The sequence below is a fragment of the Calidris pugnax genome, unplaced genomic scaffold (assembly GCF_001431845.1).
Source record: "Calidris pugnax isolate Ruff unplaced genomic scaffold, ASM143184v1 scaffold22, whole genome shotgun sequence".
Classification (NCBI taxonomy): Eukaryota; Metazoa; Chordata; class Aves; order Charadriiformes; family Scolopacidae; genus Calidris; species Calidris pugnax.
The window spans coordinates 227,757-236,758 of NW_015090763.1; the positions used below are offsets into that span (position 1 = coordinate 227,757).

General features: G+C 59.7%; 1 protein-coding gene and 1 non-coding gene across 2 annotated transcripts; one reads left to right on the forward strand and one right to left on the reverse strand.

Annotated features, from left to right (window-relative positions):
• Positions 1-237: 237 nt before the first annotated feature.
• On the forward strand, positions 238-7,089 carry COQ4 (coenzyme Q4). Its single transcript, XM_014944638.1, has 7 exons — positions 238-328; positions 439-633; positions 2,016-2,112; positions 3,791-3,893; positions 4,241-4,370; positions 5,245-5,338; positions 5,959-7,089. The coding sequence occupies exons 1-7, from the start codon at positions 256-258 to the stop codon at positions 6,119-6,121; spliced, it is 855 nt and encodes a 284-aa protein (XP_014800124.1). The 5' UTR covers positions 238-255; the 3' UTR covers positions 6,122-7,089.
• A 1,630-nt stretch (positions 7,090-8,719) lies between these two features.
• Positions 8,720-8,811, reverse strand: TRNAR-UCU. Its single transcript is given in 2 exon segments — positions 8,720-8,755; positions 8,775-8,811. It is a non-coding gene; the product is annotated as a tRNA-Arg (tRNA).
• Between the last annotated feature and the right edge of the window lie 191 nt (positions 8,812-9,002).

Sequence of the window (9,002 nt, forward strand, 5' to 3'; positions counted from 1 at the left end):
ACCCCGCCGCGGCCGGTAGCCCCCCCGGGAGTGGGGGACGGGGCCGGGGGGGGGATCCCACCGCCCTCACCGCACAACAGCCGCGTCTCCACCGCCTCACGGACGCGGGTCCAGGCCACCCCCGCCGGTTTGTAGACGGCGAAGAGCCCTGCCGGTAGGGCCGCCATGCCGCGCTGCACCGCTCCGCCCCGCTCCGCCGGACGCTTCCGGGGCAGGCGACGGCGGCGGCGGCGAAGGCGGGGGGGGGACACGACTATGCTGCTGACGCTACTGCGACGAGCGGCCCGGGCGGGGGTCCCGCTGCTGCGAGCGGGTCCCGCTTCCCCAGGCAAGTGCCCCGTCCCCCCGGGGGCAGCCCCAAGGTCGTCCGGTCGGTGCCCGCCCCGTTTGGGTGCCCCGAGGCCCGGCCGGTCCCTCACCCCCCACCGCTCCCCGCAGGCAGAGCCCGGCTGAGCAGCGCCGAGCCCCGGGCACGGGATGGACCCGTCGAGGAGGAGGAGGAGGTGGTGGAGGTGGAGGAAGAGGAGGGGTGCTACCAGCTGTACCCCGGGCACATCCCCACCAGCCCGCTGCAGAAGGTGCTGCTGGCCGCCGGCTCGGCGTGTATGGCTCTCTATGACCCCTACAGACACGGTAAGCCCAGCCCAGGGGAGCTCCTTCCACCCAGGGTTCCCATTCAAGTCCAGCAAATCCTGCCCCGTGTCTCCTGGGAGCTTCTCAGAGGACTTAATTTCTCCTCCTGTTGAGCAACGGGGCAAGGGCAGGGCTGAGACCTGGCCCTGGGCAGGAGCTGTGGAAGAGGTGGGGTGAGGAACCCCAAACACCCACTGTGATCTCCTCCTGACCCCTTAGGGTGCTACCCAACCCCATCTCCTTCCTCTTTGGTCCCAAAGGCCTCACACCTGCTCCTACATCCCTCCCTGTGGGTGACACCAGGGCAGAGCAACCCCAAGGCTGAAGATCTGTGGTTTCTGGGGTCCCTGCTTTGCCACAGGCTTCCTGCCTGCTCCTGACTAAGGGGGTTGTTGCCCCATTTCCTCACCTGCCCATTGGCAGCGCCGAACCGCGGGCACGGGATGGACCCGTCGAGGAGGAGGAGGAGGTGGAGGTGGAGGAAGAGGAGGGGTGCTACCAGCTGTACCCCGGGCACATCCCCACCAGCCCGCTGCAGAAGGTGCTGCTGGCCGCCGGCTCGGCGTGTATGGCTCTCTATGACCCCTACAGACACGGTAAGGCGAGCCCAGGGGAGCTCCTTCCACCCACGGTTCCTGTTAAAGTCCAGTAAATCCTGCCCCGTGTCTCCTGGGAGCTTCTCAGAGGACTTAATTTCTCCTCCTGTTGAGCAACGGGGCAAGGGCAGGGCTGAGACCTGGCCCTGGGCAGGAGGCTGTGGAAGAGATGGGGTGAGGAACCCCAAACACCCTCCGTGATCTCCTCCTGACCCCTCAGGGTGCTACCCAGCCCCATCTCCTTCTTCTTTGGTCCCGAAGGCCTCACACCTGCTCCTACATCCCTCCCTGTGGGTGACACCAGGGCAGAGCAACCCCAAGGCTGAAGATCTGTGGTTTCTGGGGTCCCTGCTTTGCCACAGGCTTCCTGCCTGCTCTGGCTAAGGGGGTTGTTGCCCCATTTCCTCACCTGCCCATTGGGGACAGCCAGGTGTTGCGAAAACTGCTCTTGGGTCATTCTCTGGTCTCCTGTGGAAGAGGTGGGGTGAGGAACCCCAAACACCCACTGTGATCTCCTCCTGACCCCTTAGGGTGCTACCCAACCCCATCTCCTTCCTCTTTGGTCCCAAAGGCCTCACACCTGCTCCTACATCCCTCCCTGTGGGTGACACCAGGGCAGAGCAACCCCAAGGCTGAAGATCTGTGGTTTCTGGGGTCCCTGCTTTGCCACAGGCTTCCTGCCTGCTCTGGCTAAGGGGGTTGTTGCCCCATTTCCTCACCTGCCCATTGGGGACAGCCAGGTGTTGCGAAAACTGCTCTTGGGTCATTCTCTGGTCTCTCTTCCAGACATGGTGGCAGTCCTCGGGGAGACCACGGGCTGCCTTGCCCTGCCCAACTTGCGAGACAAGATGAAAAACCACCCTGAAGGTTACCGCATCCTCCAGTGCGTCCCTCCGCGTCCCTCCCTCGCCGTGTGGTTCGTGGTGGGGAGGGAGACACAAGGCCAGGCGCATTCCTTGGGTCCCGTGAAGGGAGACCCCTGTGCTCCCTGGCCTGAAAGCAGCACAGGCATTTTCTTAGCCCTAGCCCTCCGGGTTGTTTATTTTGCTTTATTTTTAACGATCACAAGAGCCTTTTGGCAAGTCTTAAGGACGAGAGCACAGCAGCCATGGGGCCCAGCCCCATTTCAGGCACTGCTGTCTGTCTGTCTGTTCTGCTTCGCTGCTGGAACTGGCAGGTGCCAATGCAAGGAGAGGCAGCAGCAGGCACAGGGGAGAAATCCATGGACGTGGTGGGTTTTCATCGCTCCTCAGCAGCAATAAAAAGCCACCACATCCATGGATTTCTCCCTGCGGCTGCTGCTGCATCTCCTTGCGTTGGAGACTGTCTCCACTGGGCTGCCTCCTCCTTAGACACCTCCGTATTTTTTTTCCCAGTGCCTGCAGCATCTCCCCAGGCTGTGAAATGAGGCCACTTTTCTTGTCTTCCTTATTAAGACTTGATCATTTTTCCTTCCATCTCTGCAGGGACTTGTCAAGCGCAGCAAGGCTGAGGACCAGGAGGGACTTCACAAGTCTCTTATTAGCCAAGATCTTACTGCTTATTTACTTGCCTTCTCCCTGCTCCTCATTACATGTCACGCCTGCTGCTTGTGTGTCATTCGGGTTGTACCATGAAGGGACTGGGGAAAAGCTGCTTTTTGCCTCATGTTTGTGCAGAGCAGCCTGATCCTGGCTCAGACACTGACCCGACAAAGCACAGAGCACCAGGATGGGCCTGAGCCCCAGAGGAGCTGCCCAGGGAGAGGGGACAGCAAAGGCACTGAGAGCTGGGGAGAGACATCCCCACCTGAACCTTGCCCCGTGGGCCAATTTGTGCACACAATGTTTGTTTTTAGTCCTCCAAGCTGCTGAAGTCCCTCTGACACCAAATACACAAGGAAGCATCTGCAGCCAGGGTAAAGCTGGTGCGAGTCCTGCTTATCTCCCTGGCACCTCCACGCCTGGATGCACTGCAGGGCTTTTATCATGAGAAGAATTTATCCTGTGCATGGAAATGAAAGGGCTTTTGTTTAGTTCCAGGGCTGTGGAGCACCTCTTTGCCAACAACCTGGAGAGGAGACCTTTCCGTGCATAGATGCCACGTGGCTGGCGGTGAAAGCCTGAGCAGGAGACAAATTGAACCAGTGTTTAGAACAGATTCCCTCCCCTTTTTAGGGTTGTTCCTTTGAAGCTCTGGCTGCTTTGCAGGGACGCTAAAGATCTCTGCTCCCCCAGGGCTGGCTGTTGCTGGGGGCTGTGCCTGCCCAGCAGCCTGGCCGTATTTTGGTGCAGAGGACGCTGGTGTTTTCCCAACCAGAGTTTTACAGGAGTGCAAGATGAGAGCTCTTTTATTGCCAAGGCTTCAGGTAGATCCTTTAAGCAAGTTGTGTCCCAGCCTCAGCAACAGAGATAAGGCTGGTGCTATCCCTGCAGGGAGCAGTCAGGATCTGTGCAAGGAAAATGCCTGGGAAGAGCAAAGGCAGGGGATGGGGGTTTCCAGGGGCTCCTTTTCTGCAGAACCCCCCCCACCCTCGCTCTGTATTTCCCTGGGAGACTCACTGACCTGTCTCTTGCTTTCAGGGAACGTCCTTGCATCCGTCTCTCCACCCTGGACATGGACAGGCTGCGGGGGCTGCCGGACGGCACGCTGGGCCGAGAGTACGTCCGCTTCTTGGAGGACAACGTGAGTGGGGGGGTTCTCAGGGTGCAAACAGCTGTAGTCGGTCCCTGTGCTGGGAGCACAGATGTGCTTTAGGGGGAGATTAGAGCCATGGAGGAACCTGTGGAGAACCCTCCACGAATGAGAGGGAGTTGGGGGAATGGGATGAGACGCTGGGTGTTGGACAATGCTGGATTTGTCACCAGAGCTGCGCAGTCCCTGGATTTCATCTATGTAAATGACACTGACCCCTGTCATTGGGCCTGGGAAATGTGCTGATGGAGGGGACCGCATATTGCTGTGCCTTAAAGAGTTGGACCAGAAACTTGAGTTTTGGAGGAGGCTGAATTGAACCTTTTTTGGGTTTGCAGAAGGTTTCTCCGGACACCCGGATGCCGCCCAAGTTTGTTGATGATGAAGAGCTGGCGTATGTGATCCAGCGGTACCGGGAAGTCCACGACCTGATGCACACCCTCCTGGGCATGCCGACCAACATGCTGGGTGAGCGGCAGCGGGCGCAGAGGGCTGCGCTGCCAAACCTCAGTCACGGTGCTCGGCCAAGTCTCCAAAGAACGGAGCAGGCTGGGCCAGTTGGGCTTCCCGATCCTCAGCCCGGGGAGGTTTCCATCATCACTGTCCTGCAACGCTCTTTGGTGACCAAGAGCCTGTGGGATGTCACCTTTCCCTGCTGGGAGATGCTCTGTTGGGCTTCTCACACCCTGGGTGCAGGCAGCCACCAGGTGGGTGGGTGTTTGCTGCCCGGCAGGGAAGGTGGCACCGAGAGAGGGATGTTTCACAAGCTCTGAGCGAAGGCAGAAGTGGAGGGGGTTCCAGATTGCTCCTTATCTGCGTGTCCCCGTGTCCTTTGCTCTCGTTTTGTGTCTGACTCAATAGCAAGTCGCAAGTCGAGCCTTGCTGGTGAGCCTGCAGGAACCGGCACGTCAGGTCTCAGGTCTCCTACGCAGGCTCTGGCTGAGCCCTGGCAGCGTTTGGGAAAGGCCTGTCCCGTGCTGAGAGATGGGGAGAGCCATGTGGGGCATCAGGCTTTGGGAATTGCATTGCTGAAGGTCTACAGGGAGCCAGCCTGACCGGGAGGTGTTTCCCAAGCTGGTGGGCCATCACCTGTGGGGTCCTGCCCCATTGGGCTGTCTCTCTTGGGTGGGTGACACACAATAAGGCTCATCCTGGGACAGGATGAGGCCGTGGCCAGACTTGGGAAGCATTCCTGAGTCCTGCCGTGGAGGCGGAGGGGATGGGTGTAGCTGTTCTTGGGAAGGGGCAGATCGTGCGGCCTGCATTGTGGGACTGTGTGGCCCTGGCTAGTCCTCGACTCGGGCACCTTGCCCACTCACGGCTCCCCTGTTCCCCCCCCCAGGTGAGGTTGTGGTGAAGTGGTTCGAAGCCGTCCAGACGGGGCTGCCCATGTGTGTCCTGGGAGCAGCGTTCGGCCCCGTCCGTCTCAGCGCACGGTAGGCACCGGCACCGGCCGATGGTGGGAGTCTCTGCCCCGGGGATGCGCCAGCCTGTGTGATGTCTGCCAGGGTCCTCTGGGGACAAAGAGGGGACACGCTAGTTTGCAGCAGGGAGTCCGTCAGGGATCCCTTAGGTGAACCTGCTGCCCTGTCCCCATGGCCCAGGGAAGTGGTGACAGTGGGAGGCATAGCTTTGCCTGGTCACTGAAGCAGAATCTGATGCTTCAGCAGCTTCCAGCACGGAACCTCCTGTGCCAGGCAGCAGGAGCAATGCCCAGGCCTGGCTGCCCTTGGCTGAGTAGATCTTGAGAGCCAGCGGGACCCTTACCATGCTGGTAGCTGTTCCCTGCCCCAGCACATCTGTTTTGGTGGCCCAGCACAGTTTGGGGATTGCAGAACCTCAGTTCTGATCTTGGGTTTGCTGCTGGCTGTAGCCTTCCCGGCACACTGTCCTCTTCTGTGCCTCAGTTTCCCCTGTGAGATAGCAGGAGGGATGCTAGAAGCGTGTGGGGGGGGTGTGAAACACATGAGTTTGGCACCTGCCTCCGATGGGGACTTGGAAATTAAAAACAAAACATGAAAATAAAAACTGTCACCGTCTGTGTCTTTTGTTCCAGAAAGCTGCAGGTCCTGGCCACTGAGCTGGTTCCCTGGGCAATTAGGAGCGGGCGCAACGCCAGCTGTATCCTGAACATCTACTACGAGCAGCGCTGGGAGCAGCCAGTGGAGTCCCTGCGGGAGGAGATCGGCATCTTCCCTCCTCCGGCCGTTCGAGTGTGAGAGCTCAAATACAGGGAGGGGACAGGGGGTCCCCGATGGCAGCCGTCCCCTGCCACGCTCCATCTCCTCCTGCCCGAGAGCACAGCGTGGCTCTGCTACCAGCCACCACGGACCCGGGGGCTGAGTTTTCTCCTGCCAAGAGCTGGCACCCTCCTGTTGGCAGAGGCCAAGTGGCACTTCCCTGTGCCGTGACAAAACTTGACCTTTTTACCTGTTTGTGATTCAGTGGAGGGATGGCAGGGCCTGCCGTGCCTTTGCCAGCTGGGTCTGGCTGCTCGGGTCCCCCCAGCAGCAGCGCTCTGCTACTGAAGCTCCAAAATGTGGGGATGGGTGGGAGCAGAGCTGGTTTACAACCACCACCTTGGCTTTCTGCAGCTCTAGGGCTGTGTAGGTAAATTCCTCCTCCCACCCTCCCCAGGAAGATCGAGGCTTAAAGTCTTGGGGCCACCCTGGACTGGAGCTAAACCAGTGATTTACAGAGCAGCCCAGGGGTGCAACAGTGAAATCCCGTCTCATACTGGTGCCTAACTGGTCTCCTGACGTGTCTCACACCTCGGAGACCAGGCAGTGTGTGATTGCATGCCCATGGGAGCAGGCAGGGAAATACCTTCGGATATTAACCCTGCTGGATTGGCTGTTCGAGAGCTGATCCCAGGCTGCCGTGTCTCCCTCCAGTCCCTCCCCATCAAAAAAGCTGAAATCCACGTGGGTTTTCAGGAGGAATCCTCCCCTCCTTGAGCAACAAAGTGACGTGATTGGGAATAAGGGGCTGAATCCTGGGAGCTCAGAAACGGCGGCTGCTTGCGCTGCGTCTGGGAGCTGATTGCTGTCTGGGTTAATTAAAGAAGGCTCCAGACTGCCAGTGGCTGGAGCACAGAGCTGTCAGATGTGAGGGCAGAGAGCCGCGAGGCTGGGGGCTCTTTGTACGTGTGGGTTTGCTGTTGGAATTCCTTCTTGCTTAATAAAATCCATGGTGGAGCTTGTGGTTGTTATCCCTCTCCTTCCAAGGGGGAGGTCTGACGTGAAATCCCATCCCTTTTCGGCTCCAGCAGGATCTGCTGTTCTTTGTCTGGTGGTAGCCAGCGGGGTGTGTGTGTGGCCACACATCCCTGGGGAGCGGGGCACAAAGCGGGCTGTGGAGCCGCATCTTTCCAGCTGGGATGTGGGGGTGCTGGGCTGTCGAATGGCTCCTCATGGTTGTTGCACAAAAGCCTGGGCAGGGGAAGAACGAGGTGTGGGGCAGCAATGGGGCTTCCTAAAGCCATCCTGGTTCCTGGAGGAGGAGGGGGTGCTCTGACTGGGGCCCTGTGGTGGTCCTGGGGTGAGCTGTGCAGCCGGGGGACATGGCATTGCCCTGCTGTGAGCTTCACCCCGTTCCCAGTCTCCTGTGGGATGCTGGAGTGGAGGGGCAGGAGCGACTGGGGGTCAGAGTTGCTCCATCCGAGAGGCTGAGCAGGGGCAAAACTCCTCAGTTTTGGGCTACATTCAAGCGCAAACACCGGGGGAGAGGGACTGGCTTCCTTCCAGCTTCCCCCCATTCCCTGTTTTCAGCTTCTCCCTCCACCCCCCAACCAGCCAGAATTCGTGTTTTTCTCCCAAACCAGGCTCAGGCCTCCCGTTGGCCTCCAGAGTTATTTCAAGCAGGTAATAAATGATATTATACAAATACATCCTTCAGCTGCCGGCAAACCACACAGAGTAGGGGTTGTCCTATTGCACCGGTCAAGATAAAAGAAGCGTTTGGCCCTAAAATGACCTGGAAATGTGCTTTTCTTCATCGGAAACGTGTCAGAGCTTTGGGGTGGTTAAACCGAAGGGCAGCAGAGATTCGCCGCTTCCAGAATCTGTGAGCAGCAGAGGAGGAAACGTGGGAACGGTGGTCGTTAGAGGGGGTTTTGCTGCACTTTGGGTTATTTTGCATGGCCACACAGCGCCCGGGTTGCCAGCAGTGCTTGTGCCGCCTTCGTGTGGCCACGTGTTGCTGGGGGGGGGGGTTGGTACCAGCGCGCCCAAAATGTCACGTAATGTAATTTTAAACTGCATCTGCTCAGCCGGGTCACCTCACGGCCACCCCTGGCTCCTGTTGGCCACTGCTGCCTCTTGCCGAGTCTGCGAGAAGGCAAAGCAGCAGCGGGAGGTGGTGGTGGGAGGGGGAGCAGGGCTGATTTTGGAAGGTCAGAGAAAAAGTCATGCAAAAATGCATTTTTTTTTTTTTTTTGGGAATGTTTGTGGGTTTTTTTCGGTGGTTGCGTGGCAGCTCCACCACCACCAGCCGTGGTCTGCGCCTGTGCTGCTGGGGACATGCAGTAACAATAATTTATAGTATAACTTATATATTAAGACAATAACTGGGGGAGGTGATGCTGCTGCCACCCAAATGGTGCATTAATCCCCGGGAGGGGCCACGTCCCCAACTGGTTCCATCCCCGGTTTCCCGCCCGCACCCGGCTCCGCTCCGAAAAAGGGGCTCCCCTCTGGGTACACCGAGGCCCCCCGGTTCCCGGGGAGGCGGCAGCGGCCGCGGGGGGGCGGCTCCCCCCGGCCCGTTACCGCCGCGGAACCCCGTAGAGGCATCGCCGACGCCCCGGCGGCAAAATACGACTCTGGTGGGACTCGAACCCACAACCTTTGAATGACTCCCGTCACACAGCGCTAGAAGTCCAATGCGCTATCCATTGCGCCACAGAGCCCTCGCTTTGCCGCGCCGCCCTCACCGCCTCTTCCCGCCGCGCCGCCCCGCGCCCCGCCCCGCTTCGCGCCCCGCCGTTGCCCGGGACCGCACCCGCTGCCGCGGGGCCGGACCGGTGACGCCGGGCGGGACTACAATTCCCGGCGGACCGCGCTGCACCCGCCCCGCCCCGTGCCGCAGCGGCGGGGGGGG

Excerpts from the sequence above, each read along its gene's own strand:
- COQ4 (XM_014944638.1), top strand. The coding sequence starts at position 256 with ATGCTGCTGACGCTACTGCGACGAGCGGCCCGGGCGGGGGTCCCGCTG. Across the intron at positions 634-2,015 it reads CTATGACCCCTACAGACACG|ACATGGTGGCAGTCCTCGGG; the intron begins GTAAGCCCAGCC and ends TCTCTCTTCCAG. Across the intron at positions 2,113-3,790 it reads GAAGGTTACCGCATCCTCCA|GGAACGTCCTTGCATCCGTC; the intron begins GTGCGTCCCTCC and ends TCTTGCTTTCAG.